The following is a 23424-nucleotide window of genomic DNA, read 5'->3' on the forward strand; positions in this document are numbered from 1 at the left end:
CAATTATGTGCTGTACCCGTACAACGTACTGGGTCTAGGTCATGTTATTAAAGTGGAGTAAAAACATGTGTAAACATTGCAATTCTTAAGAGAAAAAAATGAGGTAAGTTCCTATATTGTCTTGATCACCCAGGAGAATCTGAGATTATAAAGAGGTTAAAAGAAAACTAAGCACTAAATAAGGGGAGCACAGAGACTAGAAACTCAACATATTCATGCAAGCCTAAATATGTTCTCTGTAGAGAAAAATGCTTAGATGTTCAGGAGCACATCTCTAAGGGCATCACAAGGTTCTAGCATATGTGGGACTTCTAGATGAGAAACACTGCTTTAGGTAAACAATTACCAATCAAGATGCTATTTTGATCATAAACTATAAGTGTTAGCTTTTTCCATATTTGACCACTAGAATTTTCATTTTATAGTATCAGCTGCTCAGGTTGGACAAACAGATTGGTCAAAACCATACAGCTACTCCACCTTCTAGTTTTATGGCCATGAGTAAATTACTTCGGTTATACAAACATCAGCTTTCTAACTTAAAAAAAAGAAAGATATAATACTATAAATAAGTAATGGTATCTACCTCAAAAGTTTATTATTACAAATAAATGAATAAATCCATGGAGAGTGTTTTAAACTATGTCTGGGACACAGTAGGCATGTAATATATGTCTGCTATGATTTTTCGTAATGGACCATATTCATACATTTATATTGGATGCAGCTGAGAAGCAGATTGAGGCATTAGCACCAGTCATAATGGTCTTTCAATTCTGCAAAATTTTCCAATCCCTTTCCTGCTTTAGGGTGCTTGCATATGCTGTTTTCTTTGCCTAGAACACTCCCTTGCCCTTTCTTCACCTTGCTGATTTCTCCTCAAACTCTAGGTCTCAGCTGCCTATTCTTCTACTGTGGGTTCTAACCTGACTTGCCCTTCCACTCTTGACCTCTAGTATAACTCAAAATTACCCTGTATATTAAGGCACTATGCCATTTACTTTTCTCTTATATCTTAATTATAACTTGTATGTCTTTGTGTGTGTGTGTGCGTGTGTGTGTGTGTAAAACTCTCCATATGAATTCCTGCTATTTTCTAAGTTCAATAAGGGAAGAGATCATGTCTATTTTGTTAGCTTTAAATACAGTGCTTGGTATATCATTATTATTCAATACATATTCATCAAATAAAAGAATGAATAAAATTAAATAAATGAATGAATAAAATTCATGAGAAATAGAGCTGATTATAATTAGCTTGTGGATAGTGCTGAATTCCAGAATACCTCATCATTTTTTAAAGACACATAATAAAAATGTTGAACAAGAAGCACAAGTTAACATCTCCTTGTATCTCCTTCTCATAATAGGGATATGGAAGAAATGTCATTATTCATAATGTGGCCAGAATTTCCTCTAAGATATTCCAAGAGAAAAGGACAAAATAAGCGTAACATCAATCAAAAGATAATTCTCCAAAAATATAAATAAAATACCAGTAAATTGTGTCAAGCATAAGCTTACATTAAAAAGGTACATAATCTTTTCAAATCTATTCTTTACTTAACTATGGATACATTGAAGTCAGAGTATTTAGAAAAAAAAGAATTTTTTTTAAACTAAAAGGTGTAAAAATAAAGTGCTTTATTTTATCCTTTTAGGAAATATTAGGATCTTTTAGAAACAAGTAGTGTGGCATACTCTAAAATGTAAATAACTGGTTTATTGAAATGTGAGCTTAGTGCATCTTCCATAGTTGATCTTACGTCTTATTTATATGGACTAATAATCTGACCTGTAGTTCTTAATCATTGTTATAGATTTATGTTACCTGTGAAACTTTAAAAAAAATGAAAGTGTCCAAGATTCAAAGTTCGGAAATACTGTTTCAAATGGTATGGGGTATGTGTTAGGCATTAGTGTTATTTATTAAAGCTTTAGAACTGACTCTGATATGAAGACAAAATTAGATACCACTTCTTCATATAGAGATATAAACTTGGTTATGATTGAGAAACAATATCTGAATACTTCTCAAAAAATAACACTGCATACTGAAGCAAGATTGAGAAATTATATGGGTACTCTTAATCACCTGCTTTATTTGTACTAGATAATTTTAATAACCTGCACACTTGAAAAATAATTAAATATATATATATTTTTTGTCATTTGAAAGTTCTGTACTTCCTCTAATTTCCCATTCAATTAAATATCATTTATTTAATTTAATTTGACAAATATTTATTGAGTGCTTGCTATACCCAAGGCACTTTTCTCCGACATGGAGAAATCAGAAAGTGTAAAATTTGATTATAGACCTTGTACAGCTTATGTCAAGTGGAGACACAAACATACACAGTTTTCTTAATTAAAAAATGGTAATGCCATGATGGAGCATTCTGGTACATAAAGTATACAAACTTCCTCCTTCTCCCCAAGACACAGACAACTTAATGGAGCTGTCAAAGATTTTCATGGAGTGGGTAGCATTTGAGATGGATCCAAGAAGATGAATAGGATTTTTACTGATGAATAGGATTTTTACTGCAGAACAAAAGAAGACTTGAGCAGGCTGGGTGCGGTGGCTCACGCCTGTGATCTGAACACTTTGGGAGGCCGAGGCCGGAGATCATGAGGTCAAGAGATTGAGACCATCCTGGCAAACATGGTGAAACCCCATCTCTACTAAAAATGCAAAAACTAGCTGGGCATGGTGGTGGGCGCTTGTAGTTCCAGCTACTCGGGAGGCTGAGGCAGGAGAATTGCTTGAACCCAGGAGGCGGAGGTTGCAGTGAGTCGAGATCGCGCCACTGCACTCCAGCCGCGCAACAGAGCGAGACTCCGTTGAAGAAGGAGAAGGAGAAGGAGAAGAAGAAGAATAATTGAGCGATTTGGAGCCATCAAATAAGTGATGTTTTGGGGAGTTTGGCTATATCAGGGAGATGATAGAAAGGAGTGTAGGGACCAGATTACTGAAGTCTACAGATGTCTTCTACCCAGAATTATTGATCCTGTGATCATTGCAGAGGTACATAATGGTGTAGAAAGAGAAGACATAATCTAATTCTATTCCTCCAAGGAATGTTTAATGATATTGGGAAAATAATGCACACATGAAATAAGAATAGCATAATATTAATATTAAATCATATATTACTGATGAATACTATATCTCATAAATTTAGATAAGCATATTGCAGAGAAAGGGAAGAGCATTCACACAACTACATAGCAGAATAACTGGTTATCCCAGTTCAATTAAAACACAGGGTTCCTGAAAGAAAATAATGGGAAGTGAAGATAAAAAGGTGAGAGAGAGCAAGACCACAGAAGATCCTATACATAAAAATTTAAATTTATTGGCTTTTTAATGGTCAATAAGGATTCTCTAACAGTTTGTATAACAAGGAAGTAGAGAAACAACAGGATTAGATTGTCATTGCTGTTTGTTATTGTTGATGTTGTCCTGGTTCAAGCAGTCATCATCTGTCTGGAACAGAATTAGACTTTTATGGTGGGACTTGGGTGCACTGCAAAGGAGGAAGGCCATAGGCAGAATAAATAGTTACATGGCTATTGCAATCGTCCCAGCAGGAGGTAATGAGATCCAGAACACAGTGGCATGTAGACCAGAAAGAGGATGTGTAATTGCACTGTGAGAACATTTTGACCCAAGAAGAGGGCTGGGTTGGTGAATATGGGTGTTATCTTTGAAAAGAGAAGAAGATATAAAATTAAGTAAAAGAGTGTCTTAGACATTTGGATGTGACAGAGAGAGCAAGTATCCACTGAGGTTCTTAGTCACAGAGTGGTTAAAAACTTTATGACTTCCATCACTGTCATTTCATGATTATCAGCTTTGCTGACATTCCTGGTTGCTACTAAAGGGGTAAGAATATATATTCCTCTTAGATTGATTTGCCACCATAAATCAAATTTAGAAATTATATAAATGCTAAATGTTTATGGTAGTTTATTCTAGATATTACTTTCATATTTTTACTGACTACCTGGGGATTAATAAGAATGGGCATTGATAAGCTTATTCTGTAGGTGAAAAGTATTGATTAAATAATATAAGAGCTATTTGCTTATCCTAAATTAAAATTCCCTTTTGTAAATGACATCGTGGGCATAAGTGAACATTACTGTGTGATGTAATTAAAAGATATAAATATAAGAGGGGTAAAAACATCTAGCCTTACCATATTAATTTAAGTCTGTCAGTGGTGAAAATATTTCTGGCTTTAAAAAACACTTGTCATTTGGTTACGTTAGGGAAATTCATAAAGTAAAATTGATTTTCCAAGATGAGAACAATAAAATTGAAAATAAGATTAAAATATAATTATAATGAGGAAAAATTCTGAAAAATAAGTGCCATGCCCCATGAAATATATTTGCGGAAAATAATAGCAGAAGTAAAGTTCACTTTTGGCTCATCACTTAACTATATTTATAGAGCTGCATGTATTTTTCAAGTCTTCACATTGACAATTCTTCAATAGTAACTAATTTTGTAAAAATGAAAAGATTTCCAGTAATATATTAAGCTGTATTATTAATCAATATAAACAACCCAAATATTAATACAATTTAGATCATTAAAGACTAACAAAACTGTGACTAAATTAACATCGACTCATCTATCGTACAGTAATTGCTAAATAACTGTAAAATACATTACATTCTGTTCATTACTGTTCCAATTATAATGTCCTTTTCCATGCACTTCTGTGTTCATCTACATTTATCTAAAAATAATGGAAAAGCGAATACTTACCAAAATGGTGGTAACAATCAAAGAACGATTGGATAAGGAATCTGTGATGTTTGCTGGCTTTCCCTTTTGACTTTCTGTCATATTCAGGCCACTGGCTGGATCCCACGTTCCAATCTATAAAATAGCATATGGACTTTGTAAATTGTCCATCAGGCACGTGGGAGAGAGTACTGCAAGAGAAAGTTAAGATTGCTAACACTTATTATTCACCTCTGCTGCATTATCTGCTGCCGTTAAAGTAAAGGCAGCTTGTTTTAAGCATGATTCACTGCTCTGTGAAGTGTGTTCAGTGAAGTGTAACATTAAAGAACAAAATGATCCACTGAACTGCTCCAGTCAGTATGGGAGCTTAATTTTCCATTCAAGCTTCCATTCACCAAGATAAACCACATTTGATGATACCTTGATAGCTGGTTGGAAACTCATTAATAGCACACATCTTTTGCTGTAATGGATCTATCTCATCCTCTCATTACAAAGATAACATGCCATGTTATACAGACAAAGCTAAAAGAGCAAAATCGAGGGATCCAAGATAAATTAACAGGTAAAGGCAGGCTTAAGGGAAGCATTGATTAGTGTTTTGCACTACCCCTGGTAGGATGAAACCATGCTCAGAATTATCTTTGGAGATTTAAAAACACATCTTCGCACCTTTTAAAATGCTCCCAAGAAAGGATAAGACAGTAAAATCTCATCTGAATAACACATTCCAATACTTTCTTCTGTACTCCATTTAATATGAATTTTAATTTAACTAATACCTTCTGATAGATTAGGTCATATACACACAGTGTTTAGACATTTTGTATTCACTGAATACAGCCTATGAGATAATGCAGACAAGCCTCCAGAAGACACATGTAAGCACAGGATGTCACAAAATGCATTGATTAGATGGTTTATTGACACTTATACCATTGCACTATCATATAACAATGATCACCAATAAGGAAGAGCAGAGGCAAAAGAAGATGTGAAATCAGTTCTTTTTCCTCACTGTCTCAAACCTAGGAGTAATCAATAACAAATATGTCTTTCATACTCTCCTAGATAAGTATCCAACTTACTTTTCTCAAAGAAAAGGAAAACTATCAAATTATCTTTAAAATAATTCTTTGGGCTGGGCGCGGTGGCTCAAGCCTGTAATCCCAGCACTTTGGGAGGCCGAGACGGGCGGATCACGAGGTCAGGAGATCGAGACCATCCTGGCTAACACGGTGAAACCCCGTCTCTACTAAAAACTATAAAAAACTAGCCGGGCGAGGTGGCGGCGCCTGTAGTCCCAGCTACCCGGGAGGCTGAGGCAGGAGAATGGCGTGAACCCGGCAGGCGGAGCTTGCAGTGAGCTGAGATCCGGCCACAGCACTCCAGCCTGGGTGACAGAGCGAGACTCCATCTCAAAAAAAATAAAAAATAAAAAATAAATAAAAAATAAATAAAATAAAATAAAATAATTCTTTGTATATAAATTAAGTCTTTTTTAAATGGCATTGATTTAGCAGGTATTATTTACTCCGTTCTAACTAAATATGCTAACAAAGGTCCCATCAGCATAACCTCTTTGCCATATTTCCTCATATGGAATTCATTTTCCTTTCACCATTAAATTACATATAGTCCTGATGTTTGTGTAAGGAAAGGAAAAAGTCAAGTAATTCAGTATTCCTTCCAAACTAAACCACCTGCTGGCCAATTACATTTCTTTACATTAGACTATGCTTATGCCAAAGTCCTAAAGATGGAGTCTAATTCTATTTCGGAGTCAATAATGAAAGACTTTAGGGGCCAAGCAGGTCATATCAATGTGAAACATGATAATGTACAGGGCTGTAGTAAGAATTTCTACTCAAGTGTGTGCAATTTTTAAATCTCACAAAATGTCAAGGCACAATAGAAAGGAGGGACCACAACCCCAATCCTGCTTTTCCAACAGCTATGTGCCTTGGGACTGCATGTTCCCAGAGCAGGTGCTTTAGTTGAGTTTCTAGTAAGGCACCACCAGGACTAGTAGAGGGCCTGCTGGGGACCTGAGTAGAGAATGATGGAGGGGTGTCAAAACTAGCATGCCTGTTGACCTGCTTAAAGTGTTTAAATTTTTATTTGTTTATTTATTTATTTTTATTTTTTACTTTTTTTATTTTTATTTTTGTTGTTGCTGCTGAGACAGAGTCTCGCTCTGTTGCCCAGGCTGGAGTGCAGTGGTGCAATCTCGGCTCACTGCAAGCTCCGCCTCCCCAGTTCACACCATTCTCCTGCCTCAGCCTCCTGAGTAGCTGGGACTACAGGCACCCGCCACCACGTCAGGCTAATTTTTTGTATTTTTAGTAGAGACAGCGTTTCACCGTGTTAGCCAGGATGGTCTCGATCTCCTGACCTCGTGATCCGCCCGCCTCGGCCTCCCAAAGTGCTGGAATTACAGGCGTGAGCCACCCGCGCCCAGCCTATTTATTTATTTAAGATGGAGTCTTGCTCTGTCACCAGGCTGGAGTGCAGTGGTGCAATCTCTGCTCACTGCAACCTGTGCCTCCGGGGTTCAAGCAATTCTCCTGCCTCAGCTTCCTGAATAGCTGGGACCACAGGCGCCCGCCACCATGCTTGGCTAATTTTTGTATTTTTAGTATAGACGGGGTTTCACCATGTTGGCCAGAATGGTCTCCATCTCTTGACCTCATGATCCACCCGCCTGGGCCTCCCAAAGCGCTGGGATTACAGGCGTGAGCCACTGTACCTGGCCAAAGTGTTTCAAATTTTAAATCATTTGCAAATACTCTTTTGGCTAAACAAGACACATCTGCAGATAGTACTTTGCAGTGAATGATGGTCACTTTTCTATATCTGGTCCATAATTAATACCTATCATGCATTTGTTCCCTTAGATTTTACTTTTTTTATGTATAAATTGGCAAAATAGCTAGGATTTTCAGATGTGTAATTCTACCATTCAAACCACTGACAAACATCATTTGTCCACTGTGGTCTATCTAATAACACCATAGAAAGTTTTCAACTTTCTAACCAGGTAACTGATACTAAGAATTTCCCATTTCACACTCCAATATTATCACACTTACTTTACCTCCATTATTTGTGTCTTTGCATTTGCTGATAAATCATTATATATATTTTCACTGTCAACATATTTCCCATTTTGTTGGATTTTTTATAGCAATGCCTTGGTGGATTTTTCAATGTCCTAACTTTTACTATTCCTGAATCTTATCTTTATTTAGCCTTGCTATCTTCACATTGTTTAGTGTTTACTATTTATTTTCTACTCCTGGAAATTTTCGTATGGTAATTGGGAGATAAAATACATTTAAGCGTACTAATATGTATTATCAACTTCTGTTTGAAATATTACTATCATGTTGAAAAATGAATATTCAGCCATAAAAATTGAAATATCTACTCTACGAAAATTATCTATGCTTTGTCCCATTCTGCTACCACACATACTGATTCATAGTTTTAGTTATGTTTTGAGATGGAGTCTTGCTTTGTCCTTTAAGCTGGAGTACAGTGGCACAATGTTGGCTCACTGCAAACTCCACTTCCTGGGTTCAAGCAATTCTCCCTGCCTCAGCCTCCCAAGTAGCTGGGATTACAGGCACCCACTAGCATGCCCGGCTAATTTTTGTATTTTTAGAAGAGACGGGGTTTCACCATATTGATCAGGCTGATCTTGAACTCCTGACTTCAGGTGATCTGCCTGCCTCGGTCTCCCAAAGTGGTGAGATTACAGGCATGAGCCACCGTGCCTGGCCACTTTTAGTTAATTTAATTTGGGGTTGTAAACACTGCCTCTCTTTATTTTGCTTTGTGTATTATGAATTATTTTGCTACAAGGAAAAAGCTGTAATTTTGATATAATTTGTAAACCCATTATTTGAAACTATCTTTTTTTGGGCTTAACTGAATTTGATGTTTACTAGGATATCTAGCCACAGTTTCTTCTTTGTTGAGTATTTGCTTTTCACTTATCATTGTTCTTATATAAGACAGTTTATTTATAAAAGATAACTATGTGACATATTTATATGGTTGGAAATTTAAAGGTATTTTTGCTGTCTTCTTATATAACGAAAACTTAGCTAAATGAAGACTCCTGTATCAGAGCTGTCTTCCTTCAGAACTAAGTTTTATTTATTTATTTTTCTTAGTATTAATGTTGCTCAAAAAGGCTGACAGCTACCTCATATGTATTTCGTTGTTGGTGAATTTTTTTTTTCTTGAAATTCTTCAGTATTATCATTTGGAAATATTAAATATCAACCAGTACATATATGTGTGTGTATATGTATATGTGTGTGTGTATACATGTAGATGTATGCATGTATCTATATATACAATACATTTATGTATATGCATACATAGCATTTATGTATATGTTATATACGGATGTGTATACCATGTACATATGAATTTACTGCAAAATATGTTACCTAAAGACTGAGTAGAGAAATAATAGTTCTTTTCTTAAATTGTCAGAAATAGAATGCATTTCTCCATTTTCTGAACATAGATTTTGTTGCATCTTGTAGTTCTCAATTATTTGTGTCCTCATGTCTTCTATAGAAGGCGTACACTTTCCCTTTCACTACCTTATGTGTGTACCTTAATCACAGTTTCAAAATATAGATAAAACAGTTCCTCCTCTGTATAGCAATGGATGATCTTTTATTACGCTTCCACACAGAGCAACTTAGGTATGCTTTTACTTACTACAATAAGTATCACATTATATTTTAATTGTTTCCTTACCTCTGTCTAGTAAAAATTAAATTCCCTATGGATGGATACTGCCATACTCATCTTTTTACCCCAAGGCCTCTGAATATAGGACATCCTACAGGCTTTATATGTGAGATCTCTGAATGTATTGGTTACATAAATATAACCAGTAAATGTTTTATTTATTGAACATAAATAATCATATTTATTGAACAGAAATAAATGTTTTATTTTTGTCATCTCAGAAGTGCCACTTATGTATTGCTTTGAATCCAAATTATATTTCATTTTTATTGATCCTGCTGTGTTAGACTCTAAGTGCCTTGACAAAATGAAACATTTCATCAGTCTTTAAATTATATAATAAATATCCAATGAATATTTATTGAATAAATAAATAGAGTGAGTGAATTACTCCATGATAAAAACTTTCAGACTTTTTTGGTTGACATTCCAATATCATTCATTCATTTGGCAAATGCTGAACATATATTGTGTGTCTATTCTTTTATAATTACATATTTTGTTTTCCATATTTTATTATTCTTTTTTTGAGTTCTTAATGTTTTGTTTAAGATCTATCTCAATATTGTATTTAGTGTTTAAAATATTATGCTACATACCTTTACTATGCATTTCAATTTTTCCAAATTATATTTTATAAGTATTTTAAATAAATATTGCACACTATAGGTTTTATTTTTCAGGAATGTATAAATTCTTCATATAATTTTGTTTTATAAGTATATTTTTTCTTTGGTTTCTGTGTATTTTTTTTCTAGGTAGAAAAAGAACAGTTTTCACAATAATTTTTAAATTATTTATCTAATTAATTAGTTGATCCTTTATTGTTTATTTTGTTGACAGTTTTCTCAGTACAAATTTTGTTTTGTAACTCATATTACTACTTTAAATCAAAAAAAATGTTTCTATTTCCTCTACTGGGCTATATAATTGTTAACCTCTGAAATTAGCATCTTATCATTTCTTCTAAAGATGCATATTAGCTCTGTTTTATGTATGCCGAATCAATGTGACATGTTTCTTATTTTCTATGAAATTTACGGTAATAATCCGTTTGATATGTATACAAGAAAGTTTTTTAAGTAGGAATAAAATAAACATTCCCAGTTAGTTTTTAAAATACTAGTTCCAAATAAAGTTAAACTTATTTTAAAGTAAGAAATAATTTAAATTCTCCACTAAAAACTACCTGATACAAATCTATCAAAATTCTCTTTATACTGTCTTACTGGTATTGACTAGCAAAATATTCACTGGATGTTGGTAGATGGAAAAAGAATCAATATAGTTTTCCATTAGGCAACAATGTAAAAAAGAAAAAAGAGTTATTTGATTGTACATTGTTTTGACTTAATGTCAGGAGAATGTGTCAGCCCTGAATAAAGAATATAAGCCATAATTCTCCAAAGACAGCCTGTGTGATGATAATGAGTACATGTGTTTCTAACAGTCTTAGCACAATGCGGACTCTCCATCTCAGAATACGTTTGCTTAAAGAAATTTCTTTCCAGTAATGAGTTGCCCCAACCATGTGGCCCACAAAGTATAGTTTTCCTTGAAGTATATTGACTATTTCTCTTAGAAAAAAAATGGCACCCCAATAGTACTGTTTGAGGGAATTGAGAAATAGAAAGCATAAGGAAGAGATTTATATTAAATGCTGATTTATATATGAAAAATGAATATTTTCTGCAATTGACTGAATATACATTAGTGGACTGTTTATTTCTCTATTAATTCATATACCTATTATTTCTGAAAACCCAGGTTGCTCAATCCAATACAATGCATGAATTTTGGGTACAGAGATTTTTTTCAACAGAGTAGTTTTATCACTATTAGTGGGAAATTAGAGACTTTTGTTTTGCTTACTTCACCCCTTCAAATGCTAAATAGCTAAATAAAAAGTAGAGATAGTTAGTTGCATTATTGTCTAATAACCCTTGACATCAAAGTTTAATAACGGTTTACTTCCATTGAACTATGTGTTGAAAAGAGAGCACTTAAACATTGGCACCTGAGCTCTGGAAAAACAAAAAGAAATATTTTACAGCAAAGCCTATGTGCTTCCTACCAGCTAGAATTTAGAGTCCAGAGCAATTGTCTGGGAATTGGCTGACCTTCAGATATAAGTTAATTGGCCTATAAGGATAGGACAAAGAACACTTTAGTAATCGGTATCCTGAAACTCTCAACTAGTGTGTATAGGATCTGAGATTTTACCATTTGAGAACTACAGTGCTAATATGAGCATAATAAATCAGTAAGTATATAATCATCTAATGGAAAGGAATTAATAATCTAAACACTGATTTTTCTCATTTAGGATTTTTATTTTAGTTTAAGGCAGTTTAACGCTAAGCACAATTAAAGAGTTAACAGACAGGTGGTGATTTTGATTTTTGAAATAATGTTCGAATCAATGAACTAAATGTTCCCAAATATGAAAATACGATAACATTCAGTTAAAAGCCATTTTTTCCACAGATAATAATGTAGTTCAGATTTGATTTGACTTGAAATCAAATCAATCAATTACAACATTTTATATATATATATATATATCATAATTGTAATTTATTTATATATGTGTTAATTCAAATTTAGTGGTTAAAAGTAAAGAAGTCAATATTTACTATTCATTGGTGGGCCAAAATAAGACATTTTGGTAACCAAAACAATAAATTTTGTGACCTCAAATAAGTCAGTCTAATTGATTTCTAAACATAAACATCATCCATAGTTTTCTGAAATATGTTACCATCCTGAGAGTGTAAAGTTACCAAGCAAAATAATAACTATACACACTGACACACAAAAATGTTGGCACAGTTCTGAGACAGAGCTTATAATGAATTCTATATAAGAGTTAGACAAATTAAATGGCTAACATCTCCAAAGAAAGGCATTAGGCTTGGATCCTGCCCAGGAAGTATTTTTTTGAGAAGCAAACATCACTTTTTGACTTATTTAAAGATTACTAGTTAACACCACCATTAGCATTGCTTACAGGAAGGCAAGATAAATCTCAGTTCCTGGACAAGTTGGGGGTCATTGTTGCCATGGGGACTGAGTATATGTACCAAATGCCACCAAAGAGGAAGATAAAAAACTGCCATGCATCCGGTATCTAGAAATCTATAATCAGTATAGCTCTCGCCTATCTAAGGTAGATTTTCAGATTTAGATAAGTTTTGAAGATTGTAAATTTCATTCAGACACCTTTTTCATAGGAAGTTTAATGAGGGCAGGATTCAACAAGTAAAAGAAAGGTCAATAGTAAAGATTTCTGTAGAAATAACCACTTTTTCTTCAAAATACATATTTTACAAAAAATATTCAAAAAGCACTTTGAAACATGTTCTAATTCTAGAACACATATGCCTATAAACTCAGGCAGACAGGGTTTCACTACTAATTCTTATCCTCCTCATATATTATCAAGATAGTTGAGTTTTAGCAAAAAGCCTATGGTTTACTGATACTAGTCTCTATACTGCTAGGTGCAAGCAGTAAATATTTTAAAAGTGTAAGTGTTAAAAGTTAAAATGAAGCTTCACATGAAAGTGAAATATGACAAATGTATACCTTTTAGAGATGTGTAAATGTGAAATATATTGCTTTATATTATTTATAAATACTATTTAGACATGTACATATTATTTTTATATTTATATTATTAACTATAAAATTGACATATATTTCATAAAATGTCTTTTTGTATTTTTTTAAGATTTTCCCAAAGGATACACAAATTAGAAGCTGATTTATTACAAACCTATGCTGAGGCAAACACATTGTGATTATTTTTTATAGTCCCAAATGCTTCAAGGTCCCTCAGCACTATTTCTGTCCAAAGAAATTTATCAGTTTTATCTTTTCTATTTTTCAAAGTTAATATGATATTAATACATAAAGCCAATTTTAATAATGGTTTATTAGAGCCTATCTGCTGAGGATATAACAAATTCTATTCTCCAAAGTCTATTTTCATTTAAATATCACACAGGAGAATATCAACAAAATAATCAGAATGGCAAACTTTGATGCTAGAAAAAGGATAAGAGAAGTACACAAGAATAATATTAATTTACATCTGTACTTAGAAATAAATATTCTGTAGTAAAATAAAAATTATTTTGAATAACCAAGAAAGTGTAACAGTAAAAGACTGATTTTTTTTCTCTTGGAAAACACATGAAGTACTCTGTGGTTACATAGGAGAGTTTATAAGAAAATTCAATCATGAGTTAAGATTCAGGGATTTTATTATTGCATTACAGTTTCCTATTGGAAATTCTTTTCTAAATTTAAGTGGTTGTGTTCCCAAAAATGGCTTTTAGGTAGCTCATCTTGCAATGAAATTCCGCTATTTTATATAATGTCATCAATTCAGTCTAAATGCATTTTGTGTGGACCCCTTCCAACTCTGTTTGCTGTAAATGGCATCCTTTTGAAGTTATAGTCTAAGATCTTCCTAAGTATTTCTGTAACATCTTATGCCATCAATTTTGTGTTTTCTTCCCTCTGAAGCTGGTCTTTCCCAAGCACATAGCTAAGCTTCAGGTGACTGAACAATAAGGATAAAGCATTTCCAACAATAAGTGACATCCTGGTTACATATTCTAAACAACAAAAACAAAACAAAACAAAAATTTATTGTTGGTGATGATGTTTTTGTATTTCTTCACAAGTAAATTTTTCCTGATTCTTTTTATGTTTGCTATTCTTTTCCCTCCAAATTACTTCAGTAATTCCACTCACAGACTGAATACACAAATAGACAATGACCAAACCACGTGTGATGACAAAGTTTGACCCAGAAGCTCTGGAGTGAGCATCTCAGGAAACCAAACACAATCTCAGCCAGCAATCTACCCAAAACAATCAGGATTCATCCTATTACTTCCAGTTTCCCAATATTTTGCCACCCTCCAAATCAGGATCAGTCAGAGAAAGTCAAATATGCCCCTCAAACCCATTATCCAGGTGCCTTGCTTAGTTAGATGAAATCCAGTTTCCTCATGCCAGCAATCTTCAATCACAGCACACCTGAGGTCTTCATTTCTTTCCACTATAAAACTTTTCCACTCCCCTGCTTGCCTTTGAACCCCAGTTTAATCCAAGTGATGATGGCTGCCTCCCTTCCCGTAGTAAGTTCTGAATAGTAACTTCTACTTGTTCTCATTTGGGTGGGCTTTTTTAATTTCCATACTATTAACTCATAAGGACAAAAAAGGAACATTTATAAATAGAATATCGATTATTACTGTTTAATGTAACACTGGAAGGCCTATCTAAGGAAGTAATATTCAAGATGATACCACCAGGACGAGTAAGAGTTCTCCAGGCAAAGGCACCGGGAATGGATATTCCTGGCTGGGAAAACTGTATTACTCTATACCAAAGTGATAAGAAAACTTTGTTTTCTTGAGGAAACGAAAAAAACAAAAAACAAAAAACAAACAAACAAAAAAACCCTCTGTAGGTAGGGCATAAGAAAAACTGGAGTTTTTAATTGTGCCATGAATGGGGCCAGGTTTGACACTGAAGCAATGTGTATCCTTACAATTTCAGACTTCAGGGTGACATTCTGCAATCTAAAATCCTTTACCCACTTGAAATATTGACCCATGACCCCAACCCACTGACCCCTTGACTATTCTTTCCTTGTTCTCATGTTGGAGGTACAGAGCAAAACTAGGAAAAGCAACAAACCGTGCTATAGGAAAATAACTCTACATCAGACATTTGAGTAAGCATTCTATGTGAAGTATCTCATAATTTCTGTAAAGATCCTTTATTCATTCAACAGTCAACAAATATTTCTTCAGTACATATTTTGTCCTCAAGACAAGGGATACTTTGCAAAGCCTTAAAATATAATAGTGGAAAAGGGAGCATATATTTTCCATCTAGTAGGTCTTGCACTCTGGCTAGGGAGATAACCCTTTTATAAAGTTTATATGAATAAATAATTGTGGACTTTGATAGAGTCAGAAATGAAAAAGGGCAGAGCATTAGGAGAAATTTAAACTTGATTAGAGACTTAGAGAAGGCCTATCTAAGGAAGTAATATTCAAGATGATACCACCAGGATGAGTAAGAGTTCTCCAGGCAAAGGCACTGGGAATGGATATTCCTGGCTGGGAAAACTGTTTCTACTACTCTATGCCAAAGTGATAAGAAAACTTTGTTTTCCTGAGGAAATGAAAAAAAAAAAAAAAAAAAAAAAAAAAAAAAAAACCCTCTGTAGGTAGGGCATAAGAAAATATCTGAGAACATGATGAGAGGTCACTGGTGCTTTGGATTTTATTCAAAATACAATGGGAACCTATGAAGGCATTTAAACAGGGATGGCATGGGTCAATTTTCTTTTAAAAATATCTGTCTGGCTGTTGTGGTTTAGGGAATGGATTATAAGAGAGTTGAACAGAGAGACTTGTGGGAATTCCAGTGTAGCTGTACAGTTGAAAAGTACCACCCTTATGATTCAGCAATGGATGTGGTGAGAGATGAATGGATTCTAAACATATTTTGAAAGTAGAATACACTATACGATCTTTGGCCAGAAGAATTCAAGCTTGGAAAATCACTTATTCTGTTTTCCTTTTCCTGTTCTTGAGTGCTCAATACCAGCCTCTCATAAGCAAAAGTATTGCCTGAGCTAGACAAAGTCTGTAGTAGCACCTACTGTCTTTTCCTCTTCTTCCCCTCCCCTCCTCCATTGAAGGCACTGCCATGGTCCCAGAGAGCTTGTTTGGACAGAAGCGACTGGCTGTGTATATAGTAACGGTGATCTTTTTGGGATCACAGTGAATTGGGCTGGGTTCCAATTAAGGCTTCTGTTATAATAGAGTAGAAAGAATTCATTTGATCTATGGATACTATCTAAGTAGAAAGGATGCCCATCTCCACTCCAGGCTCAGACACTTGAGCAAGGCCCACCTTTTCCCATTCATTAGAAGTATACTCGTTTCTTCCTGGTTTATCTGTTCCACAGTTGTAAACAACAGAAATATGGACTTCCTTCCTGTTAACTGTTTTAATCCTAAAGTTCATGTTTCTAAACATTATGTAAAATCTATCATGTCAGTGACATAAAAACAAAATAACCTACTTTTCAGCACTTATTACTTCCCAGTATTATAATTTTATACATCTAATGAGTCTATTTATCATTGGCAGGTTTCCTCGACTAGATTATAACCTTCGTGAGGGCATAAGACAGACATTCTTCCATATTTGTTAAAGGATTAATCTACTAAATGAAGTGGTCTAAGATGACCAAGACAGAATGAGAATGAAAAAAAAGGCAATGGGCATGAGAAGAGGGATAAAGCTAGCACATTACATGTTTTCCTTCTTCATTTTTGTCTCTCAGTCATGATAGAATATAATTCTTAACTTTTAACGATTAAAATTTCTAGCCTCAATATATTTCAAGATGGTACTTCCGGGTTTTTTAGCGGCCATGGCATTCTTACTTCAGACTGTCCAAGAGGGCAGCCCTTTGCACTTCACTTTTTTTTTTTTTTTTTTTTTTTTTTAAGATGAGAAATTTGACACAGAGAAGTTAGGTGGTAGGATGAAGTTCACGCACTTAGTTTTGATGGAATTGGAACTGAAATTCAAGCCTCTTAGATCACCATCTATTGGCCCTTCTAAACTGTGAATTCTATCAAGGTAGGGATGCTGTCTTTTCCATCAATGAGTGGTAACTGTACTTTCCAGGGGGAAAAAAAATCAAGTCAATAATGCTCAGTCTTCATTAGGCAGATAACTGCTGTTGTCTCATGATTCATAAGACCCCGTGTTTTAGAGAGATTAATAAATTTGTCCATAAAAAGTAAAGGGCAGAGTGAGAATTTGAGCCCAAATCTCTCTGAATCTAGACCTTAAGCTCTTAACCATTCTATTAAATTTAAAAGTAGGACCTTTTGCTACTTAGCAGCACTTTATTCCTTCTAAGTCAAAATCAAGTCTGTCAAAATGGAATTTTCAATTTTTCTTAAGAACTGACTAAACTTTACCTCTGTCCTTTAACTGATGAGTTCATGTACAAATTTTCAAGGATATTGAAAACATTTCATGTGAACTTTTTGTTCCCTTCCTCTTTAACTTACCTCTACCCATCCTCAGTACCTTATCTGTCTTTTCAGGGGAAGGTTTATGCCAATTCCTTTATACTAGTAATTATCTTACTTGCTAATTTCATTTTCCAATCTTTGAATTATGCTTTTATCCCTGGTATCCCCCCTCTTCCTACCTGGCTCCTCCATTTCTCCTTAAAAACATAGTCCAAATGCTTTGCTAGTCTTTGAACTAACAGCATTGTTGATGGTTCAGTTGATGCCTTCTGTCACAAACTGTTTACTCATCTCCATTTCCTGTTAGAATGGTTTTACATCCATGTCTTCATATTAAAATTATTCTAAACTGCATTGTCTTCCCAAGTAACCCATAGCCTTCAGGACTATTCTTTCTTTAAACTCTCACTGTATTATAATATCCTGCAAATATCCTGAACATGGTATTTATGTTATGACTAAAATCTAGCATTTTAAGCTTTATCTCCCTCTTCCACTGTGTGTATGTATATGTGTATGTGTATAATGATAAAATCAAATGCTATGTTTGTGTTTCCTCATGCTGTTACTTCCTTCTAAAATGATTGAATTTCTAATAATCAATAATTCAACATATTTAAAGGCTAATTCTAAGTACTCAATTGACTATGACTCTTGATTAATTTTATATTTTATCAGAAATTATATTTGTATTGGACTTTTGAAAACTTGAAATATATAGCTTTCGATTGTATTCATTTACAATATGTATTATCTTATCACTATACATGAAAAGCCCCTTGAGGATAAGGATTACACATAATTAATTCAGTAAAATGAATTTTCAGATTTTAGAAAAGAATGCAAAAAAATATTTATGAAATTTCAGAGCAACCTGCAAAACTCATACTGGTTTACCTCGCTTATCAGTGTGATAAATCATCATATGTACTTGATAACCATTATATTCAGGCATATCTATAAGCCACAATGGAGCACAGAGAAAACTTTGTAATGTTTTATTTATTTTGAATTCAAGACAGGAATATATCTATGGTAATATGAAGAGCATTGCCATTTTTATGCAGATGTACTGAAATGTCAGCAATGGTCCAAGTTCCTCCTAGTGATTTGGATATTTCATAAATAAGGTAATAACATCTCCAGTAAACAATAAGATAAACTTCTTAAGAGCTTACTGAACTCCACCATTATCAACTCCAGTCTTGGACACAGACTAATTTTCTCATCTTAAGAGTGAGATAGTTAGGAAGGGACTGTCTCATGAATACTTGGGTTCCAGTTTATTATAAAATATTCCTGACTTTGCATGGTCTTGACAAAGTGTACAGTTTGAAATCCTCAATGGCAGGAGGTAACAGTTATATCAATTTGAATCATCAGTTGGTCATAATGTACTTAAACTGTCTTGGGGACATTATCAAAAATGTAGTTTTACTCTCTCCTGGATGATTTGAACCAGCATTCAAAAGTGCTGTTATCTTGCAGGCTAAAATAGCCCTTCTTAGGTCTCAGCTTTCCTCTTCAGTTTCTATCTAGAAATAAAGCTCCATGTCTCATTGCTAGATAAACTATAAGATAGCTTACTATCTTCAAAGCAATATTATCTCAGTCACATATAATTTTCTCAAGTTCTTATTTTAATAAAATCTAATAAGATTTAATAATATCTAGATAATATCTAAAAAGATTTAATAAGATTTAATATCTCTTGTCAATTATCAATGAATCTAACAGAAAAATATCTAAATACATACATTATATATTTAAGAAAATTCACACTGAAATATTCATTAAGTATGCACATACCCAAATTCTTTGGGTGCTTTACCACAGTCCCTAGCAACAGAATCAAGTAAGATAGATCCAGTGTAGTGTGCTACATTTATATATATGCCCTATTTACTGTGCATACATTAATTCAAATATTTTACTTAAATATGACTCAAAAAATGGAAATACTTTTATATTTAATTTTTTAATAGCCTGCTCCAAGTTGGAAAGTCTATGCAACCACAAGTGATTATAAGCTGCATGTATAAAGACCCATATTAAACCAAATATCCTCTAATTGCTATATTAAACCTTAAGACTAATTAACAGTATATGCATTTCAAAGATTATATGCATCAGAAAAACTTCTAGTTAGAAAATAAAATATAAAATTGACTTAAGACCCTTTATCCTTGAATCCTAATTGTCAATTATTATATTCAATATAATGAATTAAATATTTATTTTTAGAGTTAATAAAGTTAAATGTCAGTGAAATGTGACTACAACAGAGAATATTTCTATCTTCTTTGAGATATGTTTCATTTAGTAATTACAGCAAATAAGCTGACTGAAATACCTTTTCTAGACCTTCTTCCTTGAGACTGATCACATCCAAATCAAAATCTGTTCGTAAGCCATTGGTTTTGTTGAAAGTTATTCTGCCTGTGAGGCCTTCCCAATGTGCCTATGGGAATAGAAAAAAAAATGATAATAAATAAGTGACAAAAGACGGAATAAATATTTTTTCATAAAAGTAGGAACCTTATATTCATTATTTTTCATAGTTGACATTGCTAGAGATTTTTAAAATATTTTAATTTTCCTCTGAAATTTGAAAAATGTTTTTCTACATAAATTATCTTAGTTTCAGTAGAAAATGTATTATAAATTTTTCATTTTATAAAATGCATTTTCCAGTTATAATTTTCTGTCTATGAGAGACTGTATTATTATGTTGTAAGTAGTATACCTCTTTTAGTAAAGTAAGAAGAATTTAGTTACTTTTTATGGTGTATGAGACATTAAAGATCTCACTGGCAAATACAGATAGAACTACTGTTATAAAATCCCACTACCAAATTCATGATAATATGAAAAGAAACTTATTACAATAAGAGAAGCCAAATCCAGGAAAAGCTATGTTATACTAACTCAATTATATACATTCCCCATAGAATAATTAACTTACTTCTTTACTTTCCCCTAAGTAAGAGCAGGGGAAATGTATTATAATTACTTCATATCAAGATATATGCCATGTAGAAGGAGATGGGAATATAATAATCTAGCTATATAATATGTTCAACCCTAAAATGTGAGTAAATACCTGGACGTTTTTAATGTAAAAATTTTCCCATTCTGTTGATTACAGAACCACAATTAGATGTTTTCCATTGTTTGTAATTTGGAAATAGCTTAGGAAAAAGTAGTTAAATACAGAAATTTTAAATTATAAAATGTATACTCACAACTAAAATGTTTAAAATAATATAAACAAGACCCCAAAGAAGTAAATATCAGTAGATTAAGAGTAATATTTCAATAAGGATTTGAAATTAATATTACTGAATTTCTTAGGCTCCATATGATATTTGGATATTTATGCGCAGGATTCTCAAATAGTTTTCAGCTAACAAGTTACAAATGAAATAGAAAAATTATAATATATATTCATAAACATACTGCAACATGTCTTTGCTATAGTTAAACATGCGTTCACTGGTTTACAATAAGGAAGAAAAAAATATTTCTTGCCTAACGTCTTCCAAAGAAAAAATTTCAAGTGACTAACAAAAATGGATAATAGTATAAAAGTAAACAAAAAGATCAAGAAGTACAGGAATAGAAGTGTAAAACAGTAGAACAAATCTGGGGTAGAGAGAGCATGAAGAAATGTATACCAGGTAAAATTGCACAAATAATTTTATCACAAATTCACTTCTGAACTGCCTAGCAACCAAAACAAAGAAGAAAATATGATAAAAACACAATATACAGGGTCTATAATTTAAGACATACCAGCTGCTCAGGAGAAAGCTTTTCCTGGCACTGAGACCTGAGAGAAATTTCTCCTGTTGGTCCTCATAAGGGGGACACTGTGTGATTTAGTGGACAAGATTCTCAATTACACCCTACAATAAATACAATGGGGAATGTCATACAACTGCTTCTTTTTGGGCTGCTTGACACATGTCATGGTTTCAATAATCTAGTGCTGAGTTCAGAAAAATCAATTCTTCATCTCACCAGACCTGTGGACTATATCTGCAGTTCACTAAGGCTCAGTTTTAAACCAGAAGTAAATGTTAGAATATGGGCAACTAATAAACTGCATATTCTTCAGAAACTATTATAAATTCATCTACCTGAGAGTTTGATAAGAATTAGACAAAGAAAATTCATGGATATTCAGAGATACTTAATTATGATCCTATTTGCACTTTTATTTTCATGATGAATAATTTATTACAAGATGAACTGATGATTTATTTTAAGCCATTAATAAAAAATCTCATATGATAATAATACCTGTGATATTTCATTGCAAAGTTTAAGGCTCAGTTAAACTTTCATATATGAAAAGTATTCTAAGCTAACAAAGGACTTTCTCTTATGACAGGAAAAAAAATATATATGTATATGTATTTGTATATATATGCATGTATATTTGTAGGTATATATGATCTTCAAAATGTTTCTTTTTCTCACTATGAATATGCTTGATCTGTAACAAACATAATCAGAAATGATATGTGGTCATAAGAATGGTTGCATTATATAATATGGAGTAAATTTTGCAGTTTGATTAATTCCTATATTCTATTTTTGTTAACTGTTAATATAATTTAAATAACTAGACATATTTAGGAACAATTAATCTAAATAACTATACTTGAAGCCTCACAAATTAGGTATAATTTTACGGTAGTGCAAATGACATTTATATTAAAAATGCATTTTATATTTTGTTGCCTAAAATGTAAGTATTCTTTTATTAATCTATATCTCTACATAAAGGAAAAGTAATAAATATAAAGATTCAGAAAGGTACAGGTTAACCCTCATAGATACTTTGACAGATATTTTGTTTCTAATGGGATTCCCCCCACCTTTCATTTGGTATTATTTAGTAAAAATGTTAATTTTGCTTATTTGGAGTAAGAGAAAAAATTTAAATTAAACATAAAGTAAAAGGTCACTTGCTAGAAAAACCACAATAATCTCACTTCATTCAGCTTGACAACAAAAGAGACAAGGCAGATGTTCTTCTCCTGACATACCTCTTTAATTAGACTCATAAAGCGGGTCCCGAAGCGCCAGGGTTTATGTCGATTACACTGCAAGGAACTGACTGTCATCTGGGGAAACTGTTGGACGGCCACAGACACCACATGCACAGCATCATACATTAGAGCAGCATCAGTCTGAAAAGCAAGGGAAAGGGAAATGTATAGTCAATATAACTTGTAGAACCTGTGGTAGATGGTTTGCAAGAAGGGAGAGGGAAGAGGTAAGGGAAATATACATCCCGTTTTTCTTTGTATAAAGAAGAAAACATTATCTCTAACATGCTCTCGTTCTCTTAAACAAGTCATTATGATCAAATTACTACATCAGCTCCATAAGAAAACTTGACCTACCCTCCTTTTCCTGAAATAACCCAATTACATATAGTCTTAGTATTGCCATTGAAGTAGGAAATGTATGAAGACAGGCTTTATTTCCTTTTAGTGACTCTCTCTGCTTCTTACTCTGTCTCACTATATATACACACACACACACACAGAAACACAATGAGTACATTGCTAACATTTTTAATGGTCACATAAATTACATATTGTATTTAAAAGTAAGTAAACAGTTTCCCTTTATAAGAAGAAACAAAGATTTTAAGGGAGATTTACTTAAAACCTTAAATTTTTTCATTGTTTTAATCTTTTAGCTTTAAAAAGATATAAACCCTGATCTTTTTCTTCAACTCAAATTTCCAAAAGTTTCAATCTCAGAAACGAT

The 23424-nt window shown here is 33.2% G+C and overlaps 1 protein-coding gene across 3 annotated transcripts in view; it reads right to left on the minus strand.

Annotated features, from left to right (window-relative positions):
• The window catches only part of GRIK2 (glutamate ionotropic receptor kainate type subunit 2), a 694446-nt gene that overhangs the window by 258404 nt on the left and 412618 nt on the right, over positions 1-23424 (minus strand). For all 3 annotated transcript variants that reach the window (XM_026454391.1, XM_026454392.1, XM_026454393.1), the window contains exons 7-9: positions 22692-22835; positions 19988-20095; positions 4787-4900 (exon numbers count right to left, since the gene is read on the minus strand). In XM_026454391.1, coding sequence (XP_026310176.1) covers positions 4787-4900; positions 19988-20095; positions 22692-22835 — 366 coding nt within the window. The remainder of the gene's footprint in view (positions 1-4786; positions 4901-19987; positions 20096-22691; positions 22836-23424) is intronic.

This window comes from Piliocolobus tephrosceles, chromosome 5 (genome assembly GCF_002776525.5).
Source record: "Piliocolobus tephrosceles isolate RC106 chromosome 5, ASM277652v3, whole genome shotgun sequence".
Lineage (NCBI taxonomy): Eukaryota > Metazoa > Chordata > Mammalia > Primates > Cercopithecidae > Piliocolobus > Piliocolobus tephrosceles.